The sequence below is a fragment of the Thalia democratica genome, chromosome 1 (assembly GCF_965202585.1).
Source record: "Thalia democratica chromosome 1, ktThaDemo2.hap1.1, whole genome shotgun sequence".
Classification (NCBI taxonomy): Eukaryota; Metazoa; Chordata; class Thaliacea; order Salpida; family Salpidae; genus Thalia; species Thalia democratica.
Genome location: NC_139165.1, coordinates 66,772,663 through 66,799,716, shown reverse-complemented (window position 1 = coordinate 66,799,716; position 27,054 = coordinate 66,772,663). Strand labels below are relative to the sequence as shown.

Here is a 27,054-nt window from a genome sequence, read left to right as displayed (position 1 = left end):
CAAAAACATAGTAATTGTGAGTAATTTATAATAAAATGATAAATAATAAAAGCTAAACTTAAGGTTAATTAAATTATTTTTTCTAAGGTAGAAAAACATCAGACTTACTAACCCTCTGCAACTATATACGTTTTTTGAGGGTCAAGCAAGTAAAATTCATCATTTGCAATTCCACCTGCCCTAACTTTTAATTTAAAAACAAAGATTGTTTTTTGTTTAAGAGAAAATATAAATTAAATTTATCTTTAAAAACAATAAATAATGTAAACCTCTCTCTTAAATGAAAAAAAAACTTTTCAAACAAAGAAAAAAAAAACAGACACGGTAGTGTAGCTATTGTTTTTAAAAAATAAAAACAATAAGCATGTATTAGTATAATTCATTTTATTTTATTTATTCTTTTTTTTTTAATTTTTTTTTATTGAAAAAAAATATTGTGTTTAAAAACTAATATAATTTTTTTATATTTTAATAAAAATGAAACTAGAATTTCATTATAGTTAAAATAACCCTATTAAAGAATAAACATGTATTGGTGTAAACTTAAATTAAATTGAAATTATACTAAACTTCAATATGAATTAAAATAATATTAAAAAAAAAAAATACACGGGTAGGTGTTTTAGTGGGTGGCTTGGCGTTTAGCCAACAGATCCTTCGCTCTACTGAGCACAAAAAATAGCTTTTTTGAAGAAAGTATTCAACGTTTAAAAAAAGCTTACTGTTATCTAATATGAAAGTTTATTATCGTAAATAGTTAAATAGCGATGAAACCAATGCGAGTTGGAAAAATTAAGTTTAAATATCAGTTTTAAACAGGCATATTTTCAAGTGTTTTTTAATGTATTCTTACACTATACTTTATCTAACTTTCGCTATTTGTACAAATTAGTTATGTTGATCTAAAGGTTAAAATATCTAAATAAATATTATTTTGTTTAAAAATTACATGTAAAAATCAACCTTACCTATTCAAAATTATTTTATATATAAATTAAATACTAAGATAAAATAATTGTTGTTTAATAAGACTTATAATATCGATTTAAAAGTTTTAAACAAAAACTTTTATAATTTTTCTACATTTAATGTAAAATAAAATTACACGATTTTGAAATATTTTTAATAAAAGCATTAATTAACGTATTATATTTTTTTAGTTAATTTAAATACGCAAAGGGATATTTTTAACATATAATTATTTATTAATTGTTTCTATTTTAAATAAAAACTAATAAAAAGTAGCATTTACTTATTTAAAGTATAATGATAAATTGTATTTTTAAAAAAAAGTTTGCACTTTAAGATGTAAAAATTATTAAAACTGGTGAACAAATATAATTTTTTTCTTAAAACAAAAAAAGAAACTGTAGAAACGTAATAAAACAAATTTATAGATTAAAAGGTTGGAATTTAATTAATTTTAAATAAAAAATAACTTTAATAAATTTATGTTTAAAATAAAAGAAAAAAAAGTTTTAAACGTAATAACTAGAACTCATTTTTAGTAGTTATAAGTAATAATTTTAAAAGTTTCAATTAAACTTTTTCAATAATTAGTCTTTCACTTAAAATAAACCTAAAAAACTGTTTAAACGTACTTAGTAGAACCCTTTTGTACATATTTAACATTAGTTATTGGTCGAGGCATGGCTTTATAGGCAATTTAAGTAGAGAATATAAGAATAAATATACTTTTAAGGTTTTATAAACACGAAAACAAAGTTATAGAATCCAAAATTCTAAAATATTGTTTTAGTACATAAATTAGACAGACAGTTTTAATTTAAAGATAACAGTTTTAACAAAAAAAAAAATTATACTTTTTAGTAACAAAAAACGTAAAAATGCTTATAAAACCTCTTATGTAGAGGTTTTTAGCACAAAAAATACAAAAAAAAATGAAACTTTAGTTTAAGCAGGTATAATATATAAACTTACAATAAATAAACTTTTTTACAGAAACAAAAACACAATTGAAGCGTCTTTAAAGTTATTTTAAAGAAAGCTTTATGAAAAAAAAAAAAACAAATACTGTACTTAACAAAGAAAGTAACTTTTCCTAAAAATATCTACCTACAATCCTTATTGACAACATATATTACAATTCAGATAGTTTAATAATCTGTTCAGCAGTTAAACTTAGTAACAGTTTGTATAGGTAATATAATTTCCTATGACAACAAACAATTTAAAATGATTTGGTAAGCAGTTATAAAAAAGATAATCTTACAAAGTTCAAACTTTTTGGTAAAAATAAATACAAAAAAACTTTTAAAACGTCCTAAGTAGAGGTTTTTATCACATAAGTTAGAAAACTAGTTAAAATATGTAAGTTTAGCATGTTTAATAAAAAAATTTACAATAAATGAACTTTTAGGCTTAAACAAACACAAAAGAACATTTAAAATGACTTTAATGTTGTTGTAAACAAATTATTTTAAAAATAAATAAGTTCGTATCTTATGTTTGTTTTATGAATTCATTTTTTATTTAGTTTTTTAGTAATTTTAGCCAAATAGACATATAGTTAATTGTTTTAGCATAATTTCTTGAACTTACATCTAAGAATATAATTGCAGTGCAGAAATTTGGGAAAAATTTCTAGATTTATAAAAGCTAAATATGATAACTTTAGCAAGTCCCGATGGCCGAGCGGTTAAGGCGTAAGGCTTCAGGACAGTCATATCCCAACTGTGCGGGTTCAAAACCTAGCATTGTCATATTTTTAAATGTCAATTGGTATTCTGCTGGGCCCACACCTGCTGGTACTCACCTTTTAACTCAAAAAGTTTTGAATCTAGATTTTGGTTTCTTTAAAACTTGTTTTTTTAAAATGTCACTAAAGGAGTCAAATTAGCTCTGCTGATATAAAACAGGGCTAATTAAATTACCTTGCTGAAATTTAATGTTCACTAAAAATAGATATCCTGCATCTTTTTTAAAGCAATATACTTGAAAATATTTCATAAAGGCAGATAAATTGTATGAACAAAGAAACAAACAAAATGTTACTAAGGCTATTATAGGGAGGGGTCAATTAATTTTGTAAAGAAAATTTAACACATTTATAAATAATGAGAACTTCAACTAAACAAATGGACTTAAAATTTTATAATATTCACACTATAATCACATTCTTAGATTAGGCTAACACCAATTTTATTTATCTATTTGCTGTTAACTGTGTCACCATTACTACTGTTTATAACTTCAAATATTATAAGATTTTATTGTTTCACTCAAAAATGTTATGTTGTGTTTTACTGTTTAGCTGTTAGCATCAATTTATACGGTTGAATGATTTTACTTCATTAAAAAAAGCTATCTTTTGTGCTCAATAGAGCGAAAGATCTGTTGGCTAAACGCCAAGCCACCCGTTTTAGTTGCACGAGAGTACATAATTGCACAAAGGGACAAAATTGCACGAAAATACTTTTGCACAGAAAAAAACTAGCATGCAAAATAGTGAGACAATTAGGTAAACTTAGAAAGGAAAAAAATCCGTCTGATGAAACTTTAATTGTGCATTGTATAGAAAGTTTTGTTATGGCTGTGTAGTTCTAATGCATAAACACCTTTGTTTTAAAAATTAGATTAGACAAATTGAACTCATGTTTTAATTTATTTAGATTTTTAAAAGCTTGTAAATGTTTAGTAGATATTAAATACAAAGTCTTAAAGTAAAAAAAAGAGTTCTTTCTACTACAAATATATAACGTATTTAAGATTTAGGCTCTATAGCAGGGGTCGGCAGGCAGTTGGTGCTCGCGGGCCAAATTTCAAGTTTCCAAAATCTTCGCGGGCCGCAGTTTTAGTGATACTAACAAAAAAAAATCATTTTATTATTTTTTAAGACTTTTAGCTACATATAGAATACTTATTAAAATTATACATATTTAGTGGAATAAAATTTTCATAAACTAATATACTCAAGACTTGATAACTATGTACTATCATTAAAAGTTAATAAGGTTAACTTAATATATTTTTTTTACTTACAACCTAACTCTCTATAAAAACCAAGCTTTAAAACCATCTATAAGTCACTTTTATATATTTTTTATATTGTCAACCACTTTTTCATATTTTAAAAATTTTCAACTGTTGAAATTTATTTTTGTTTTAAATAAATTGCACTTTTAATTAAAAAAATTTAATACTTATATGTTATGTAGAAAATTATAAGAATTTTTTAGCATAATTAATGCTTAAACACTTTAATAAAATTTCTTATTAACAATTAATTAGTCGTTTACTTGGTTCTCACTTTTAAAGCAAAAATGTCTAAATTACATAAAACCAGCCTGAGTTTATTAAAAGTTAAAAAAGCGAAAAACTTGCTTTGAAAACACAAAAGCTTTAATATTTAACTAAAGTATAATCATAACAAAGTACAAAATACTTAGAACGAACTGTAAAAATTATAATTAGTAAACTTCACTAAAGCCATAAAAACTATTCTGATAATTCAAAGATTTATTCAAAGTGTTTGAAATAAAAAATACACACGTACACCTAAGTTTTCTAAAATGTCTTAAATAGGTTTAAACAAGTGTGAATTTTTCTACTAGTTTGTTTGTTTGTTTGGCAGCCCTGTTTTAAATAAAACTCACGAAATATAGAAAATAATTGTAGAAATTATTTATTGCTTTATCTGCAATAAAAACATTGCTTATAAAAAAGAGTATATTAGAAAAATAAGACGATTTATAAAAATCACAAAACGTTAGTTAGGAGTTGTTGCGAGAAACGAAAAAAAAAAAACAAATTGCTTAAGTCACTTTTAACAAAGCATACTATTATCTTCAGTAACTACAAACTTATCAGAAAAAATTGTCAAGGTAAGTTATAAAGAAGCAAAAGTAAATACTCCAAAGGAGACACCGTTTAGATTTGAATTTTTTTTAAAGAACTTGTGTTGGTTGTAGTAAAAATTTTGTGTTAATTTCTTCAGTGACAACAAAAAGTCGCTTTAAGGAAATTTCTGATATTTTAAAGTTAAATAAATCAAATTAGGACTTTAATCGATCTATTAAGATGAAAGCAACAACAAATGCTGCTCATCTAAAAATATTTATTTGAGGTATTTTTACTAACTTATTTTATTTAAGTATTATTTAAAAATGTGGTTTAAAAATGAGCATCTCTGCACATTGATGTGCGTAGAAATAAATTAAAAACACACAGAAAACTTATAAAAAACTTATGTCAAACAAAGAATAATTGTGCTATTTTTAACTCTTAGAAAGAATATAAACAGTTTCAGGGCTGCCTAAGGTTTTTAAGAAACTTTTTCCAGGTTTTCTAAATTTATTCCATGTTTTTAAAAATGCAAGTTTTTTAGTCTATTTTTAGTATAAAATAAGTGTGAAGTAAAAAAATGTCTAAAATAGTATAGCAAATTTAAAAGATACTGTTTGGCGACTTAAAATTTGTTTTTTAATAAATAAAATTTTTGAGAACAAAAAACGTATTAAATGATAGATCTTTTGTGTAAAGTCAAAATTTCATTAATTTACATGTAAAAATAGTTTAAAACTTAAAGGTATTTTCGAAAATTCTCAAGATCTAGATTTTTTAGCTTAAATTGTCAAATTTCAAGTTTTTTCAAAATTCAAAGTTTTTTGGCAACAATAATTGTTCACATTTATATGTAAACAATAATAAAAATTATATTTCTAATTATAGCAGCTGCAAGACTTAAAACTTAACATATATCATGATTAAAACCAAAGCTGTGAAATGAACGAAACATACATCATAAGTTTACATTGCCACTCTTCAAAGCAAAAATTCTTGCCTGACTGATCAAAAAACTTTCGTTACATTTTAGAAAAAAAAACAGTTTAAGTCAAAAACCGAAAAACGGCTAAACTTGCATGATATTCGAAAGGTTTATAAACTAGCCTGACTTAGTCTGAGTGTGTAACAATGTTAAGTTGTTTATTTGCTTAAATTTAAACAATTTTGATTAATAATACACAGACTCAACAAATTTATCATTCCTAAATCTAGTTTGTATTAAATAGGTTTTTCCAAAAAAGATCATCTGTGTATTTAAGTGTGCAATAAAATGCAAAGAAATTAACTTAAATTGCCAAAAAGTTTTGTTTGTAAAATTAAAATTTATACTGAACAAAAACTAGTTTACTTATGTCATATTTATTGATTTAAATGTGTCTGTACATTCTTAGATATTATATGCAAAAACAATTATGATTGAAAATTATGCTTAAATTAAACTTAATTTAACTTAAATATTGTTTTAAAAGTGGTCTAAGAATGACCATTTCTGTGACATTAGTCTGCATAGAAATTAAAGTAAAGTGCACAGAAAACATTTAAAATGTGTTAAAATCTAAATAAAACAAACCATTTTATCTTACTTTTAATGATTTTGTGTACACTTAAATATAGTGACAAAATATCTTAGGTGTAAGTTACATACTAAAGAAAATATATAAACTGTAAAGAAATGACATTTTTGTTAACATTTCTTTTGTACACAGGGAAAACATTTGCATTTTATTCATTTACTTAATAGGTGTTATATAAATAACTTTTAAGTACTTTAAAGACTGTTTTTTACAGACTATAATTTGTTATTGTAAGAAAAAAGTTATTATGAAACCGAGAAAAAAAACACAACTCGATTGCTAATCTGTCTTTATTACAATTTTAACTTAAAGCAGTGAAGCCTTTTAATAGTTTCAAAATGTTATACAAGGACTTCAAATGAAACTAATAAAATTCAAATAAACTACAACATTTTTACCTTAAAAAATTGAACTTAGAATATATTTTGCTCAGCAGGCCATATTTACATGATCGCTCGCCGCAGAAATTTCTTTCGCGGGCCGCATTCAATTTAAAAAATAACGTGCTCGCGGGCCGCAGATTGACCCTTCAAGGGCCGCAAATGGCCCGCGGCCGCAGTTTGCCGATCTCTGCTCTATAGGGTGAAAAATACTGAAATTTTGAGATCTATTGATTGAAAATCTTGCAAGGTCTGCCAATTTACTGTTATTTGTTTTTGTATCTACAAAATCTAAGGATTCTAAAAATAGAAACATAATTTATACTTTATTATTTTCTATTTGTCTAAACTTTATCGTAGTTGCATCACTATTTGTACGCGTTTTACTCTAATTAGCTTTTAAGTTTCTGCTGCTCTTTTTTTCTCTCTTTATCTAACCCAGACTTGTAAAAAAGCACTGTCAGAAGCTATTTTCTTCTTGCTTTTTTAGAAGAAAAAGGAGATACAAGCTTTTAAATAAAATGAAACCAACAGCTACCATTAGTTAATTCCTATTTTTAACAAAAAAACATTTATTAATATAAACAAAACTTTTTTTGGTAATTATATTTTGATAAAGGCTAGAATATAATTTTATAATCTAGTTTTTGTTTTTATTTATATAATTTAATTTTGATTGATTTTTTGTTTGATTATTAAATTTTTTCATTTTGAATTTTTTAAACTATTATAATTTTTTTTCAATTTATTTAATTCATTTATTGTGACTTTTTTTATTAACTTTTATTTGGACTTTTATTTTATGTATTTATTATTTAATTTTTTATTTATATAAATCTTCTTTATTTTTCTTAATTTATTTATGATTTAGTTGTTTGATTTTTTTATTTCTGATTTTTTTTTTGTTTTAATCTACTTAAAATTTTATTTATTATTTTTTATAATTTTTTTTTTTCAATAGTAATTACTATTTTTTTTCTTTTTTTTATTATTATTTGATTTGTTATTTTTTACTTAATTATTTATTTATTTATTATTTTTGATTTGTGATTTTTAACTTACCATTTTTTTTTTTTTAATTTTTATTATTATTTAGTTATTACATTTTTTAATTCTGAGTTTTTATTTTATTAAATAATAATAAAAAAATTCGTGCAAAAGAGTCTTCTCGTGCAATTTTGTCCCGTCGTGCAAAAACTTCTACGTGCAATTCTGACCCGTCCCTGGGCAGGAAACAAAACCCGTGCAAAATTGACCCTTCTTGCAAAATTGTCACTCGTGCAAAAATGACCCTTCGTGCAAAAGTTACTGCGTCCAAAATTGTCTGCTCGTGCTAAAATATCCCCTCGTGCAAAAGTGTTTTCGTGCAAAAATAAACCTTCGTGCAATTTTGTCTACGTGCAATTTTATATTCGTGAAATTTTGTGCTCTCGTGCAAATTAGTCTTCGTGCAAAAGTATCTTCCTGCAATTTTGTGTTTTCATGCAATTTTGTACGCTCGCGCAATTTAGACAGCTACCCAAATAATATATATACAACTGGTTATGTTTATTTCATTCTAGCTTAAAATAACCTTGAACAGTAACTTGAACAAAAAATTGAGTACTATTGATTCAATTTCTAGTGTATTAATAAAAAACTAGAACATTTCGCATTCTATTTGAAAAATTTTAATGAAAAAAAAAATAATATAAAGTACTTCAAAAGTATTAAATTTCATCTAAATTTTAAGTCTAAAATCAATTTCAATTTAAATTTTTTCTAAATAGTTGAACTAGCAATTGAATCTAAATACTATAACAAAATTAAAACTATATTTGGTTACAATAAAAAGTTTTGAACAACTTTTTTGGTTAAAAAAAGTAGATATTGTTTAGGTCAAAACTGAGTTTGATTATAGTAAAAGTTGTTAGTTAAAAGATTGAAAAGAAGGTATTTTTAAGTTACGAAGCTCAGTTTCAGAATCGAACACTTTGTATTTCAACAAGTCAAGTTTACACACGTCTTGTACAGCAATTACTTTTTCAAATGATAAACTTTTTCTCCAAGAGTAAATAACTTCAGAAGATACACGTTTAGTACTGCCTTGGTTGTGGAAATTCCCATTCGAAGTTGCTGTTTTAACCCAGTCAATCAAATCTTTTGTTGTGGGATATCCAATGAAGTTATAGATACTTTCAGTCCAAAAAACCGGTCGGAGTGAAAAATCTTCGTGTTTAACTATCATCATCCTACTGTTTTGAGACTCAAGTTTGTAGAGTACGTTTTTCTCTAAACGATCGCAAATAATCCCAGCCTCTTTCCTGAAAAGTTTTTTTTAGATAAAAGCATAATATTTCACATAAAAAAATATATTTCTAAATACAACTCAGCAAGAATTTTAGACTATATTCAAAACTTTATAGCGGTCGTAATTAAATATGATTAACAGTAAAATAAGTACAAAATGTTTATAATGATTAGAAAAACCATTAAGACTACAAGTTTAGCTCGAAATTCTGTACAAAGTTGTATTAATTGAATAATAATTCTAAATAATTTTAATTTCAATTACTAACTAAACTTTGTCAGTTTACATATTTTTCTTAGCAGTTTTTGGAACAACTTTTTTAAATATGCAATTATGAAACTTGCTACAAAGTTTAAAAATATGAGTTTTATATTTATATAGTAAGAAAAATACGTAGTAAAATAGTAACTTGAAAAAACGTAGTTTTTGAACAGTTAGTTTTCTTTATTTAGTAATTTTACAAAAACTAAAAAAAGTCCTTGTTTCAATTTTATAAAATTAGAGCTGTTTTCGAACATAAGTTAGTACAAAATATTTTGATGATACTCTAGCTATCAAAGAAGCAGTTTAAAAAAAATACCGGTAAACATACTTTAATATTGCATCATGTTGGTATATATATATATACTTATAAGTTTTAAATAAAAATAAAATTTTCCTTGTAACGTTGTCAAATTAAAAAAGAAGTATTAAAATATGTATATATAACTTTAACACAATTGTTTAGCTAAACAAAATGTTTTTATTATAAATAAGATTGATAATAAGTTATTAAATGCTAATAATAAATGTTTTCCAAATAAAATAATAAACAACTAAAAAAATTAACACTTAGGACTAAAATTTTTGAAACATTTAAACTTACGGTTTATATCTTTATTGATCAATGTAAAAGTAGTAGAAAAGTATTATTAAAACAATGTATTTTAAAAGTAAGAACTTTTCAAAGTACAATTTTTTTTTGAGGAACTAGTAATACTTTATGCATTGGCAAAAAGCTTAAAAGTTTTTTATTTATAAGTTTATAACAAAGTAAGAACTTACTTAATGCAATCAGTGTCACAAACGGATATTTTTCTAGATTTTAAAAGCGAGTTTAATATTGCTCTAGGGTCTCTAACAAGTACTATAACTTTAATTTCGTCTGAGTTAATTTGCGATGCGATGTTTTCTACGTTTCTCAAGTAGTTAAGTTTAGCGGCAAAAAATAAGCTTTTTTTGCAATGGCTGTTTAGTTTATCAAGATAAACAAAACCATCGCTTCTAACTAATTTGGTTTCTTTTGCATCTCTTTGTAGGAACTTACTACATTTGGCGCAAGTTGCAAAGCACAGTTTGTTTGACAAACATCTGTTGGTTAAAAAAACAACAGTTGAGACCCAAATTCAAATAGTGTAATTTAAACTGTACAAAGAATAGATAATAATCACAAAATAACAGAAATAATGAAAATCAAAAAAGATTAAAATATTACAAACCTCTCATCGTCAGGCTGTTTAGTAAATCGGTATGCCTCTTCGTATAACTGTGGCAATTTTGAGAAATCACATTTAATCATTGCATTTAACGCGGCTACCGAACTTTCTTTTAGGCTAACAGGAGTTTGAAAGAAGTCCTTTTCACGAAAAGGGTACAGAGGCTCGTACAAGTACGATACATTAACTCTTTGATTGAATAGCTCCCCCAAAATGCTTGAACCAGAGCGGCATTGCGAAACCAAAAGTACAGCTTTTGTACTTTTAACTGAATTTTTATAAAGTAATGAGTCTTTTAGTTCTGAAAACTTTTTATCTAAACTATCCTGGTGGTTGTAATATAAAACATGCAAGTATATGATGACTATTACAGTGACAAGAAAAGTGATGTGAAATTTAGGATATTTCATTTATGTATGTAACTAAAAAACCTGAAATAAAACTAGGTTTTAGCAATAGTTAATGATATTTGTTATTGATGTTTCGATTTATAGCATACAATTTAATTAATTAAACTTGGGTTAAGTCAGATTTTGATATAAGCCTATACACATTTTTATTTGTTATAAACTATCTAGTTCACATTTATTTTCTTCTACTAAAACAAGATATGTATCTACTTGGATTAAAAAAAGAATTTATTTACTTTTAGTCTAAATTGTTAGGCCTTTATTTTTAAAATACTAACTTTTTCCTCTTTAGTACTAAATTTTAAATCAAAAAAAACTATGTTCAAAACTCGAATTTGTACTTGTAAAATTTACTTTAGAAAGCTCTGCTAGGAAGAAACATAAATGAACAAACATCTTTTTATTTAATGTTTCTGATATCTCGTAAAATTAAACGAATAATAAAAATAGATTAAAAATACTAATTAACAACTAGTGTATTCCTAAATAAAAAGAAAATAAAGAATAGTGAAGTATACATATAAGTGGCTCAAGATTAATTGCTCAAGTATAGTTTATTTTTTTAAACATTTTTGAGAACCTGACAAAAAAAATTGAAATTATGGTTAAAACAGAATCAATATAAAAATCAATGCTAAAAAATTTTTTAAATAAGAACTATTAAATTATAGGCTCTAAACACAAACAATTAAATTACGGTACATAGTGAGGTATTGAAATCTAATGGATTAAAAAAAAACTTTATAAAGTTAGAAATTGTAGAGTTAGCAATTATTAATAAACTCATTTTTCATATGGTTAATTTATAATGTAATGTTGTTTAAAAGAAAGAAAAGAGTGGTAAACACTTAATTTTTTTTTTAATCATTATTGTTGTTGTTACCACAGTTATGTTATGATGTAAAATAAATAAGCTTTTTCCAAAAATATTTGTTAAGTAAAAGGTAGAATAAGGGTTGGATTTTTAATGTTAATAAAATTAAAATAAAATCTAAAAAATCTGTATAGTTAGCTTATTGAAGGATAAAAAATACTGTAACTTGTTCTAAATCAAACAATTTAAAGTTCTCGACTTAAATGTCTTTAAGGAGATTTATATCCAATATTTATTTCAACAGTTTATTACAAGCAAAACAATGTTTCACTCCTATACTTGCGTATAGGAGATCCTCAGTTGTTGTAAATAGGTCTGAAAAAATTTTTTTGAACAAAATAAATGGAAGTGAAACAAAAATAAAAACTAAAAACTAATGGTTTAAGAGCAAAAATAAATCTTAACTATACTAAACTTAAGTAAAAAAATTTTTTAGTTTATGTTACGCTTTTAAGAATTTTGTTGGTAAGATAGACAAAAAAATATATAGTGCTATATACGTTAAAATAGTAAAACATGACTCACATTGAAGTTAGTTGCCAGAAAAAACAAAAAGAATACTAAACACAATATTTGCAATTGATAATGCTACAAATTGACTGTTTAAACTTAAAGATAAAAATTTCAAAGTTAGGTTTATGACGTAACTATATTGGCGCACAATTTGAATTAATATACTTTAGTTACAAAGTTAGAAAATTTTTGTTAAATTGCCTTATTGTCTATCTTACCAACAAAATTCTTAAAAGCGTAACATAAACTAAAAAATTTTTTTACTTAAGTTTAGTATAGTTAAGATTTATTTTTGCTCTTAAACCATTAGTTTTTAGTTTTTATTTTTGTTTCACTTCCATTTATTTTGTTCAAAAAAATTTTTTCAGACCTATTTACAACAACTGAGGATCTCCTATATGCAAGTATAGGAGTGAAACATTGTTTTGCTTGTAATAAACTGTTGAAATAAATATTGGATAAAAAATACGCTCAAAATGTTTGTTCCTAGGATCTGGTGCACGAAGAACCTTTCGGTTATCGGGTCACACATTACGGATACTTTTTAACGTCTTGTTCAGGACAATATATAGTATATAGTGCACATGTTAGTATAGTTTGTGTTAGATTTACCGATTCTACTATTTTCCATTCAATCGAGTATTTCATATTGTTACTGTAAAAATTCCATAGACAAACCAACGCTTGTCATTTTTACCCTTCTATTTTTTTGTAGATTTACAATTTGAAAATCCGCTTTGCGGTGAAACACTGTAATTGTTTCTCTACAAAATAATAAATTATTACAATTTTTTTGACTAAAATTTTTACAAGTTTATGCATGTTTTGTTATTTTATCTTTTAGTTGCAAAATTGTAGTTTGACAATTTGTTCAGTGGTAAAACTTAGTAACTGCCTGAATTTGTAATTAATTCTTTTGAATGAAAAATCAATCTTAAGCACCTCTTTTTTAAACTTATAAAAAGTTAAACTAGATATCAACATTAAACACAAATTTTGATCGTTTAACAAAATAATTAGTACATATTTATAGTTCATTAAGTAGTTACTCAAACAATCCTTTGCTTTGCTTTAATTTTAGAGATACAATAAATATTTCAAATTTGTTTCAAATTTAAAACTTTTACTGAAATAGTTCTACAATCTAAGAGCTTTTAACAAATTTTAATAAAATAAAAGATAATATCAAATATTTTAAGCGGATTCTAAATAAGTGAAATGGCTATAAGTCTTGACTTGACTCTCAATAAACAACAGCTACAAACTTGATATTTCAAAGTGTTTTTGTAACACTAAAACTACTTTACACACTGTTGTGCTACTTAATAAAGATATTCGTCTAAAAAAAAGAAGATTAAAGCAAAAAAATTCTCTTAAATATAACAAGATATCTTATAAGCTAGAATTTTTAAGGAATTTGTTGTACTAATTACAGAATAAATTATTTAACGGATGAGAAATTAATTATTAATGTAAGTTAGTTTTTATATCAGTTTAGCTTTCATACTTTATAAGCCTTGGTTAAAAAAGTAAATAATAATTTAAGATATATTTCAAAAGGTAAATAATTTTATTAAAAGACTTTCTGCAAATCAAAAAAAAAAAAAAGAACTTGTCATTATTTGAAAATAAACACCAACTTTTATTTTTAATTTATAATTTACAGAACAAAAACAATTTGCTCTGTACTTTTTCTTTATTAAACAAAAAATTCTCTGCATTAAACAAGTTAACACAGTTCCACAAACACTTTAATAGAAAATAAATACTGCAAGAAAATATGAAGCAGGTGAATAAAATTATTTACTATTCAGTATTGTAGTTACTATCTAATAACTGTTATATAATATTTTGTATTTTATGCGTTTTTTATAAATTGTGAAAAGGGAGTAAGCCATCAACCGTTAGTTAATAAATTTAAAAGATAAGTTTCAACTAAAATTGAAAAAGTTTTTTAAACTACTATGAAATCCTATTTATTTATTATTAATTCCAACTTAAAATTTTTAAAGCTATATAAAGTAGTAGTAATATAACACTTTATAATATAAGTAATGATTAGGTCTAAATTACAAAAAAGGTAAAGTAAAATACGAAATAAAACACAAACTACTCACGATAAGATCCAAAAAAGGAATAAAAACAACTTTTATATTATAGTTCAATTCTTTTTTAGATCTTATCGTGAGTAGTTTGTGTTTTATTTCGTATTTTACTTTACATTTTTTGTAATTTAGTCCTAATCATTACTTATATTATAAAGTTTTATATTACTACTATTTCATATAGCTTTAAGTACTTAAAAACAACTTTAGTATTATTGTTCAAATCCTGAAAATTTATACAAAGTGTTGACCATGGCAATTCGATTATCGGACAACAAGCTTTCAATAGATACAAGCTGGTACGCTCGTACTAAGTACAATCAATAAAAATATCGGCAAAAGTCTGCACAGCAGAAGCCTGGACTTTCGTTTGCCGTGAGACAAGCTCAAGTTTAACAAAGATTGACTTTCGCCGATGTTTTTGTTGATTGTACTAAATACGAGCGTACCAGCTGTCTTGACTAGCTGAAAATTTATAGTAATAATTACTATTTAATTAAATTAACTTAGAACGATTTAATAATTACAAACAGTTGTATTTCACAAAAAAAAATAAGAATTACATTGAGAAAAGTCATAATTTGTTTTTTGGTTTTCACATAAATCTTCGTAAAAACTTAGGTTTAGTACAATTTTGCTCACTCGTTTCTAAATAAATTAAGCAAAGGAATCATCTCTGCATGACAATAAATTAAGAGCCGTTAAGTGTTTTTATTTTTGTGACTCTGAGAAACTAAGATTTTCATTCTTTAAGTCAACAGCAAAACATAATTTAACATTTACGCAACATTTTACTCGAACTCTTTAAAACTTATTTGAAATATCTAAAGTATTTTTTATTATTTTGTGGCCACTTAAACAATTTGCAAGCGAAACGAGTTTTAAAGCAGACAACTAACCGATTTTAAACCATAATGTAGCATTATTGTAATTATAATTCGTAAAATTTTTATCTTTTTGCTTTCTTAATAAGGTTACGTTTACTTTAAACGAGTATAAGTGTAAGTGTAAAATTTTGAAAGTTTTTGGTTTTTTACGTATTATTTACTAATAAAATTAACTAATATGTTAATTTAATAAAACAATATATCTCTCTCAACGAAATAACTTTTTTAGAATAAATCTATTTTTATAAGGCTTTTTAATATGATAACAACTTCCTAATATATAAAATAAATCTGTCTGGTCGTTACAATGTTTAAAACGGATTATATTGTTCATATTATAATAAAACTTGTTCAAGCAGTCAATAAAAAAATATTAAAATTTGATTATAAATAGTTTTCCTCAATTACTTCGTAGTTATTTTGAAACTTGAAATAAGTTTCAAACTGATTAACTTTCGAAAAATATTTTCCCTAAAGCTATGTTATCTTTTTTAAATTTCGAAAAACATTACAAATTTGGTACCTTTTTTTTATGAATGAAAAGAAAAGTGGTTGTTTTAAAGAAAAAATTTTTGTTTAAATCTTTAACAATAAACTAAAGTGTTTAAAAAAAAAAAAAAATTTTACCATAAGTCTCTATGAACTATATAGGTAGCTGTCAAATTTGCACGAGCGTTCAAAATTGTACGAGGGGACAAAATTGCACGAATGCACAAAAATGCACGAAGATACTTTTGCACGAAGACACTTTTGCACGAGGGGATAAAATTGCACGAAGATAAAACTTAACGGAGATACTTTTGCACGAAGGGTCAATTTCGCTTGAACACAAAATTTTGCACGGAAACATTTTTGCACGGGTTAAATTGTTTGTATTTATTTTTTGTTTTTTATCAATTTTAATTTTTTTTTTCAATTTTTTTTCTTTTACTGTTACCCCTAACCCTTACCCTCAGTTGGTAATTTTTTTTTGTAGTTTTTTTTTTCTTTATTCTTTTTTTTTAATTCTTTTTAAATTATTCTTTTATGATCACTGTTACCCCTAAACCTTACCCGCAGTCGGTAGCTTTTTTATTTTGATAGAAACTTGTATTACTTATTTTTTTATTTCTATTTTTACTATCACTGTTACCCCTAACCCTTACCCTCGGTCAGTAACTTATTTTTCTTACTCTCGTGCAAAAAATGTAACTCGTGCAAAATTGACCCTTGGTGCAAAATCGTCTTCGTGCAATTTTGTTCCCTTGTTCAAATTTTTGCTTCCTGTAATTTAGTTCTCTCGTACAATTTTGTCTTCGTGTAATTTAGACCCGTTCCTGAGCTATACATATGGGTACATTTACTAAAACGACTGATAAAAATACTTTTGTTAACTTTAAAACCAACTAATACTTTCTATCGACTATTATTCTTGTGCTAGTTTCATTAAATAACAGTAATATAAAGTAAAAAAAAAAGCGTAAAACCTATTCAAAAAAAAAAACTTTAACTAGTAACAACACTAATTTTCTTCCTGTGAGCTGTCAAGATTCATCCACAGAACTTTGAGTTTTATCAAACAAATTAAATAACTTTATACCTGAACTAAAACTAGCAAAACTGTAGGAAGTCAATATAAATAAAAACAAAATATACAGTAATCTTCCTTTGTTGTACCAACATATCTTTCTGTGTGTTAACGAATCAACACACTTCAACAGGGTTCTGTAAAAAATAAATACTGTAATGAAAGAATGGAAGCTAAAGTAGGTGTATACATGTGGAGGAAGTCAATATATACATATAGCCAATACTTGAAGTTGCCCACCAATATTTTTGCAGCTTTGTGATTATTTTTACAAACTATCTGTTTAAACATAATTTGCTGCTGATTTTATGATGAAATTTTCAATATTTTAGATGTTAAAAATCAATGGGACCTCCTATGATGGGATGTGAAGCAACATAAACTGCCTTGCATGCAGTTATCTTTCATCCTTCAGCATTCAATTTTTTTCGAAGTTTTAACATAACTGCATACTTACAGATACAAAATACAATAGAATTAGAGGTAAATTACACCATTAGGCTTCGTCCCTAACATTCTTTATATTTGCAGATTCGTGACTTTTTCGAGATAGCTACGTCTCTGCTGTGTTCAATAAACATTTACATTGTTAGTAAGGCAATGCAGTTTGTGTTTAATAAAATTTGCAGATAGTTTTTTAATAAAAGCATTTACGTTTTGAAATATATCTTAAATTATTATTTTCTTTTTTAACCAAGGCTTATAGTACCATGTAAAACTTCTCAAAGCGTAAACATAAAAAGTAAACTGAAATATGAATATTTCAAATTACATTTTTTTGTTTGATTTTGTAGTTGAACAGCTTTTTCCGGTGCATAACTTATTTAAAAAATATAACAAACACATTTCATTTTTTCTTAAATTTATTTGAGTACTTTCGAAGTAAGTCTTATCAAAAACTGTATCTTACTAAATAAAACTGAATTGAAATTGAAAGAAAATATGTAATGCTGTAGTTTAAAGTTTTAAAATATAAAATGACGTAATTATCAAATGTAAGAATTAACTAAATCCTTATACTCAATGATAAATTTTTAAAATTTTATTACAATACAATGTTTCACTCGTTTAAAAAAACGAGATCTTCAGTTGTTTAAAATCTGTAAAAATTTATGTGATAACAAGTAGGAAGACATTAGGCTAAACTTGAAATAAAAGAAGTTAAAAAGAAAAAATGTATAACAAAAAACTGAGTAAAATCTAATTAAAACCTATAGTTTAAAGTTATTAGCGTATGATGATTTTAATGTTGCTAGGCTAAATTTAGGAAAATGCACTTTACTTAATAATTATACAATCTTAAAACTTAAACAAACAAAAAAAAAAAAATATACAATAAAAAATAATTCTACTAACATTTAGTGGCCTTGTGAAATCTTTAGATAACTAACAAAGAAAAACATCTCTTTAACTAAACCTTTAAGTTAAGTTTACTCGTTTAAAAAAAAAAGTTTGGCTATTGTATTATGACGTAATTATATATTGGTTTAAGTACTTGTACAAATTAAAATAGATATTTTTTTATCAAAACGCTCTTAAGTTTTGAAATAAAGCTTCTTAAAGTGTATACAAGAACATATTAACTCGTTCCTTTTATTTAATGATGTTTCCCCGTCAGCGTTCGCTATTTCCATTTTTTCATAGGAGCAGGTCCTGCAGATTTTCTGCGGTTTCCTTATGTGTCCGATGTGGTGTAAAATTTCCCATTTGATGTTGTAGTTAGTGTTGTTGCGTTTTAGCTTCCAAATATATTTGGATAGTTCGGTTCCGTTCTCCTTGTAAATTTTTATATCTCTTATGTGGCTATACCACCTTTTCTTGAAAGTTCCTCCTGTGCTTCCTACGTATTGTTTTAATTCTTTTTTCGTCGTGACCGTAGCTTTATAGATAACATTATTAGTTAGGCATTTGTTTTTTAGCGGGCATAAGTTTTTGTTTCTACAATTACATAGTGACTCTACTTTGTCGGTATTTTCAGTTTTTTCTGCATTATTTAAAGTTTTTTTGTTGTGTCCTTGGATTAGCATTTTTATGTTACTCATGCAACTATACGCTAACTTACAGTTGCTGTTATTTATTAACTTGTTTAGACTGTTGTTCTGATTAAAATGCTTGTTGATTAATTCAAAAAATATTTTTCCTATGTTTGTTTTTACTGATTCGCAAAATGGTGGGTTGAAATAAATTATTTTTCTTGTTCTGTTTCTTTTCTTTTTCTGTTTGTTAAAATCTTCCTTATAAGTCAGTTTATGTTTAAAATTTGATTTGTCTAAAGCGTTTTGGTATGTGCATGCATTTTGATCAAAAATATTTTTGTTTTTAGATAATTTAATCAGTCTATTTTCTATCATTGCCGGTAAGTTCTTTTTAATAATTTTAGGATGGTTAGAGTTTCTATTAATGTATCTAATTTCTGTGTTTTCTTTTTTGTACGGTTTAAATAAGTTATTTGAAAGGTCTAATGTTATATCTAAAAAGTTGCATATAGTTGCACCGGTGTCTATCGTTATTTTAAAACCAATATCTCTGAATATTTTTATTGTTTTTTTCTTTTTATTTTCTAAATCTTGGTTGTTTTTTGGTTGGATAATTGCAAGGCCGTCGTCTCTATACAAACCGATCTCTTTAGTATCATAAAGAGGTTCAAGCTTGCTCAATGCATATAGTCCGATTAAATCGCATAACTCGGCGCCGAAGAAGGAGCCCATGGGAACGTCGAATAGGTTGTTGTTATCTTTTTTGATCCAGGTTTTTTTGTTAAAAGTCAAAATTGTTTTGCAGGTGTGCTTAATTAATTTTATGTCCCTGTCTTCTATTATGGTGTATTTTTTTGCAAAGTTTATAGCGTTAGTTAAATGATTTTCAGTGATACTGGGATAGAAATTCACAATATCGAAGTTTATAAAGCATTTTTTTGATTTATTTTGTACATTATTGAACCATTCGATTACTTCAAATGAGTTTTTCCACTGGACCAATCTTGACGCGTATCTTATTTTCGTCACAGCTCTTTCTAAGATGTTTTTGCTTATCCTCCCAAGCTCGTTTTTGTCTGGGTTTAATAGTCTGCACTCAACATTGAGGGGGAATTGTTTCTTGTACTAATTTCCTTATACTAAAGAACTTTGCTGTACTAATAAAAATTGTCAGATTATAATCAAACTAAAATAAACCAGTGATAAAAATTAAAATAAAACTACACTTCTAAAAAATTTTATAAGAAATTAATTACTGTAAAATTACTTAATATAAGGATTTGAAAAGTCTAGTTTGGTATACGAACTTTTTCTGCTTACATCAACTTGGCTTTAAAGATTAAATGCATAAGGCATTAAATGAATATGTAGCTGAAAAGAGTTCTCCACTCTCCTTAAAACTGAAAAGTTCTCTTTTTTATAATTTTTTGCACACTCATGATTGTCAAACAAATGTTGCCCAATCGCCGAGAAGTATTTTTTCGTAGGTTTCTGCGAACGCCCATCAAAGCTGCTTTTCAATATTTTCGGAACATGCTGATCGATTCTTACGCGAAACCTTCGATATGTTTTTCCCACTAATCACTACCACAGTTACAACTAAGTTTATAAATGATTACTTTTTTCTTCGGTGGGAGAAACATCTTTGTAATTTTCACTTAAAGGTCGATCAATATACAAAATTATTCTTAAACAAACAGAGCTGAAAACCTGGTTTATTTACTAAGAAATTTTCTTAGAAAACCTCTCAGATATATTACCAAGGCAAGGAAGTTTTAAGTACACTGGACACCTCTAAGCGCTAATCATTTTTAAAGTTGTTAAACTTCTTGCTGTTGTTATAACTTTCGAAACTAAGTTACCTGGATAACCTTGGGAAACAAAAGTATTTTGAAGTGTTTTCAACTCGCATTCAAGATAGCAAGGATAACAAAATCTGGTGAAACGCTTCACCATATCCGTTAAAACTCCTAACTTCTGCTTGACTGGACCTAAAGATGCCTACAGAACATATAATTTTTCTGAATTTAATTTACGATGGATTTTAGTTAAAATTTCCCCATCAACTGATCGTTGGACACATACATCTGAAAAGCTTAATGAATTATTGTGTTCTTCTTCTTTTGTAAAGTTAAGGTTTTTGTGAAGATTATTTAGGTAATTTATAAAATTGGAACTTTCTTGTTTATTTTCATACATGACAAAAGTGTCATCTACGTATCGAAGATACACAAGAGGACTTTTACAATTCATTACGTTGTTTTTAAAGAAAAAAGTTTCACTTGTAAATAAGTCAAAAAACCCGAATTTAACATAATTAATATATCATTATACCATAAAAATATGATTATAGTTATGTATAGATTATGTACAATTACATTAAATTTAATCAAAACTGAACAACATTACGAAGTATAACTTTTTATCAAAAAATAAAACAACAAACTAAATACAAATGTCAGACTTAAAATTTTGTCCTTCTGACACTCCAGCACATGAAAATGTACCCATCTGCAACAGTACTACATTGTGTCTGGAATTAGTTTTATTGTAAAGTTTAATACAACTAATAATTTTTGATAACTACGATAAAGATAATATTAACAGTATTGACAGGACATAAATAAAAACGATGTTAATAAAAAACTGATTACGATGATTATAAAAATTTTTGATAACAACGATGAAGATAATAATAATATCAGCATTGACAATAATATTAATAACAACGATAATAATAAACAACACAATAGTTTTGGTTACATGAAAATTCAAATTCGGACAACTCAAATTCCGACAATTCAAATTATTGAAAAAATATTTAAAAGACTATATCTCAAAAAGTAATATAAATTTGAAAAAAAAAAAAAAAAAACATATGAAGATCTTATTAAAACCTACAAGCAACTTTTTATTTATTGCAAAATCTTTAAAAAAAGTTTAATATATTTCAAAATTACTTAAGATAACTATATTTTTTTACTTTGTTTAAGCCATATCTTAAAAAATATTTATTATTTTGCAAAAAAATGGCTTGTAGATATTAATAGGACCTACATATGTGTTTTTTTATATTTGACAAATATGCATTACTTTTTTAGTTATGGCCCTTTAAATTTTTTTATAACAATTTGAGTTGTCCGAATATGAAAAGTCGTGCACCCGGTTATTTGTATAAAAGCAATAAAATCAGTTGTAAAACTGAAAAGTTATCAGAAAATGGAATGTTTGCTGGAATCGTGTTCCAAAGCAAAATTCTTATTTTCCATAGTGACGTCACAATAATCAGAGAATCAGGTTAATTTTAATAGGTTAGTAAAGACGTCGTAGAGAGGACGTATACAAATTTTAATGAATAATAAACACGTAACTTTGCTGGAATTGTGTTCCTTTTTTTTACACTTTCTACTACGAGAGGTTTTATATGCTAAGTACCTGCATTAAAAAAGCTTCTCACTGATCTTTTTGGATGAAATCAAAAAATCTCGGCTTTTCTGTGAGTTGAATACACGCTTTCAACTAAAGTTTGAAGTAAACAAATAAAAAGTATATAATAAATAAAATATGGTGTTAACCAAAGTTGCTTACTTTCAAGTTCATGTTTTTAAGCTTTAAAACGTAATATTTATCTGTTAAAAATGTCCAAATTTGTATGACAAAATTTAGAAAAAGGTTTTGTTCTTAGTTCATTCTATTGCTAATTCTAATTTATAGTTTAAAGAATAAATACTTTATTGTAAAAGTAAGATATATAATGTCCCTGACAAGACCTTAAACTAAATTTAAGTAATAAATGACTCGATGACCGAAATATTTTTTGTACACCGGGTCCTTTGAATAAGTATTTTAGGGTAGGTGTCGAATATGCACGAAAGGACACTTTTGTACTGGTTTTAAAATTTTTCTTAGTTGTTTACTATTTTTTTCTTTCACTGTTACCCCTAACCCTTGCTTTTGGTTAGTAACTACTTTTATTCTTCTTAATTTTAAAAAAATTTTTTTTGTTTTATCTTTTTCAAGTCTTTTTTTAAATCATCAGTCTACCCTTAGTCGATAGTTTTTTTTTTCTACTTTATTTTTTAATTTTTTTAATATCACTGTCACTTCTAACCCATTCCCTTGGTCTTTATTTTTTCCTGTTTTCAAATTTTTTTTACTATCACTGTTGCCCCTAACCCTTACTTTTGGTAGATAGTTTTTTTTTCTAAATTATTTTTTTACTAGTTGTCCCTTTGTGCATATATGACCCGTCCCCAATTTTTTGGCGCTTTTTTTGTCGTTCAAAAACAATATACAGTCAATTTAATCAATTTTGCATGTAGTAGACCTTTTATACTCATACATTAAAATGTATTTATTTTAAACAAAACTGTTTTTAGTTTATTTAATATTATAACTTAGTCTAAATGTATTGTTTTGCTAAAATTGTAGTGGTATGTGTAAGTAGTAGTTCTACCTATTTTTGTAGTTTACTAACTGGCTTGGACAAGAAGTTAAAAGGTATACAAGTGGTGTGCGACTCAGTAAGAAAAAGGTTCTTCGTGCATTAGGTCCTAGGACCAAATATTTTGAGCGTGTTTTTGTTTATCGTTCAATAAACTATAATAGTTCGCTTAAAATCATAATCTTTGTTTATTTGTTGAGATCTTAATTTTTTTAGTTGTCAAATAGTTTAATAATCAATTTAAACAAGTTTTTTTGAAATAAACTTCAGCAAAATGTATCCGGCTCGTCTAGAAAAATTCTTCAGTATGTGACTTTTTTAGTAAAACAGTTTGTGCAAAATCTATTTTGTTAAAGGTATATAAATAGAACTTAAACAACTGTTTGTTTCTTGACAAAAACTTCGCTGATTTATAATTTTCGCTGCTCGTAAAACATAAATAGCTTTAGGAAGTCTGTGAAAGAATAAGAAATATTAGAAATGATTTTTTTAATGTATTTATGTATTAGATATGTTTATTACAAACATATATGTAGTTGTAAATAAAAACAAGGTATAAGGTTTTATATCACAGTAACAACAACTACGTTTACGTATTTAGTTTAAGGTTTTACTTAATAACAACAGTATATTTCTTTAATAACAACGTTATCATTAGGGTGAGTGATGAAAAATAAGTTGTACGAAACATATTGTAAGTATTGTTAACAAAAAAAGTAAGTTATATCTTATGTGTTTAAATCTAGATTCTTAAACTTTCTAATAATTAGACTTAATGCCTTAGTACGTTGTACCTTAATTAAAAATAACAATTATGCCTTTAGTTTAGCTGTGCTGTGAGTGAGCAACTATACTAAACCAATTGAACTTTTTGTTATAATTAAATTTTTTTCATATACAAATATATATCTACACCAGGGGCGTCGCTAGGGGTGGAACGCTGGAGCTGCTGCCCCACCTAAAAAATGAAAAATAAAGCGTACAAAAAGTTGATGTTTTAGAGTTTAAGCTTTTAAACACGCTGCTTTAAATGGGGTCCTGCTTCAGCTGTACAACCCAAAACTACATCAAAATACCTTTAATAAAAAGCTTAGAATTTGAGCTTTAAAATGATGTAAAAATTCTATAAGTATTAAGCTAGTTATTATTATGTTTTGTTTTACAGACTTTATAATTCTTGTAATTAGTTTGTGAATAAACTCAACCAAGAAAGATATTTATTTATGATAAAGTCATACTGAGTTGAATCAACAATGCCTGTGATTAAATGCCTTCTTGAGAGTTGCACATATGAAACACCAGATGTCGATGCTTCTGTAGTTGCATCTTTGTATATCATACACAACAATGTTCATATTAATGCAAATTCTTCAAAACCAAAGCCTCCAAAGATGGACCGTCCTCGAATAGGGAGATACTGCAATGAAGAAGGTTGGAACACATTTGTGCAAAAATGGACTATGTTTAAAGACAGCACAGAGATGACAGAGGTAGAAAAACGTCGGCAACTGTACCAGTGCTGTGAGGAAGATATAGGCGATTCTATTCTAACGGGACATACAGACATAGTAAATTTAAGTGAGCGAGAGCTTTTAGCCATGATTAAGCAGCTAACAGTCATTCCTGTTTCAGTTGTTGACGATCAGACTTTCTTAGCACAAGACAGGATTTGACTGAAAACACTAGATCATTTGCTGCCCGTTTTAAAGGGAAAGCCAGTACATGCTCTTACACCTGTACTTGCCCAAAAGATGGCTGTAAAACATAATCTTAAAAGATGTTATAATGACTGGTCTAGCAGATGAAGATATCCGAAAAGAGGTGCTAGGATGGGAAAGTCTAAATGAGAAAATTGTCAATGAGACAATCGGTTTTATTGAAGGAAAAGAGATGGCACGTGATGCGATGTCAATACCCGCTGTAACGGCCTCAGCTTACTCATACCAATCTTTAAAGAAAACCACACAGAAACCAAGTGGTAAAATAACTTGTAGCATATTTAATAAGTCAACTGATAAATTTGTTTGTAGCAGTAAAAATATGAGGTATATTGAGTGTTCTGCCTGTAAACAATGCTGGATAAAGTCCCGTAAAAAAGTTTATCAAAGTCACCAAAATTATGCTGATAAGTCAAATGCACTTTTGGTTGGTAGATAGTATACACAAAATTTTGATCGCGTTTGCAGCCGAGGTCGTAAGAAAAATATGTTCGAGCGAAAAAACGCGAAGAAGAAAACGGAGCTACAGGGACAGAAAATCGTACTTCTACACACTGGATGGCGACAAAAACCGCACAAATCTCAAAGCAATCCTCGCCTACCTCCAAATGAACTATTAATTCCAAAAATTCCCTTTAAAATCGATTGTCTGTGATTATTTCTATTTCAGAGGGTAGTATTACTTTGTAGCCGCTGACAGACTAACAGGTTGGACAGAACAACAAAGAATAAAATTAGGTACAAATGAGTCTGGTGCAAAAGGACTATGTAAAACTTTGCGTCATATTTATGTTACTTTTGGTGTTCCATTTAAAATATCTTCAGATGGTGTTCCAAAGTTTTCAGCAAAAGTTACTAAGGATTTTCTAAAACAACGGGTAATACACCATCGTATGTCATCTTATGTCATTCGGTAGAGTAGAACTAGCAGTAAAGGCCACTAAGCGATTATTAATTGAAAATGTTGGTCTAAATGGTGAACTAAATAACGACAGAATGGTACAAGCTTTACTTACGCAGAAAAATACGCCTGATCCAGGATGTAAACTATCCTGCACAGATGCTTTTGGGACAAAATTTTTAAAAGTCATTACCTTACGTCAGAAAGAGTGTTATGACTTACAATAACCCGCAGATCTCAAAAATGTGGCGTGACGTATGGAGTAAAAAGGAAGAATCTCTCAGTATTCGTTAAGTTAAGTCTCTGGAAAATATAAGTGAGAACACAAAATTGTTGCTACCGATTGAACTGCGGTGATCATGTAGTGATACAAAATCAAATAGGTAACTTTTCTAGCGAGTGGAGGAAAAGTGAAGTGGTGGTGGAAGTGAAGAAGTGTCATCAATGTGTTGTCAAGGTTGATGGATCAGGTCGCTTAACTGTTCGAAATCGTAAGTTTATGAGAAGATCTAGCCCTCCTGTTTGCAAATCTCTAAGTAGTATTCCTTATCTGAGAAAAGCAAACATACCACTTTAAAAATTTGTCTTTACTGGAAACGTTGAGAAAAAAGATTTCAAGAAAAGTTTTGGTGCTTTGTGCTTCCAGAAGGAAGACACTGTTTACTACTATCAGTAATGCACCTTCTACTTGGTTTGATGTTGAAAACATGATAGAGATGATTATCAGCGATTTGAATGAAGTTTCAGAGGGTTAGACGAATGGCGTGTGGTTTCGTTCTTCAGAGCTGAAAAGTTTAAAATCGGTGAAGTAACTGAGTTTTTGAATGCTGGTATTCAGCAGATGAGTGAAGAAAAGTAAAATAAACTCTCAAAAGTTTTTGTTACAGTTTGTGTGTTTGTTTAAACTGGAGTTTGTATTAACATTTTTATTTGATAGTAAACAAAGTTAGTTGTAAATTTTCAAAGATTTTTGTCTTTTTAAGTTTAATTTCGTTGATTTTTAAACCTTTAAACTGTGTTTAAATTTACAAGTTATTTTTAAATAAGTTTCTTTTGCTTGGTAATTTTATTGCTCTGAAATAAAATCTAGGGTTAGATGTATAAGTATTTACCTAGTTTTCATTATGTTTTGTT

The 27,054-nt window shown here is 26.6% G+C and overlaps 1 protein-coding gene across 1 annotated transcript; it reads right to left on the bottom strand.

Annotated features, from left to right (window-relative positions):
• Positions 1 to 8,669: 8,669 nt before the first annotated feature.
• On the bottom strand, positions 8,670 to 19,589 carry LOC145838165 (carbohydrate sulfotransferase 1-like). The gene is made up of 5 exons (XM_082945723.1): positions 19,499 to 19,589; positions 18,458 to 18,760; positions 10,529 to 10,793; positions 10,095 to 10,400; positions 8,670 to 9,063 (listed from the first exon to the last, which is right to left on the bottom strand). Exons 1-5 carry the CDS (start codon positions 19,587 to 19,589, stop codon positions 8,670 to 8,672), a joined length of 1,359 nt encoding a protein of 452 aa, XP_082801849.1.
• Positions 19,590 to 27,054: the final 7,465 nt, after the last annotated feature.

Excerpts from the sequence above, each read along its gene's own strand:
- LOC145838165 (XM_082945723.1), bottom strand. The coding sequence starts at position 19,589 with ATGGGCTCCTTCTTCGGCGCCGAGTTATGCGATTTAATCGGACTATAT. Across the intron at positions 10,401-10,528 it reads AAACAGCCTGACGATGAGAG|ATGTTTGTCAAACAAACTGT; the intron begins GTTTGTAATATT and ends TTTAACCAACAG. Across the intron at positions 9,064-10,094 it reads TGTGACACTGATTGCATTAA|GAAAGAGGCTGGGATTATTT; the intron begins GTAAGTTCTTAC and ends AAAACTTTTCAG.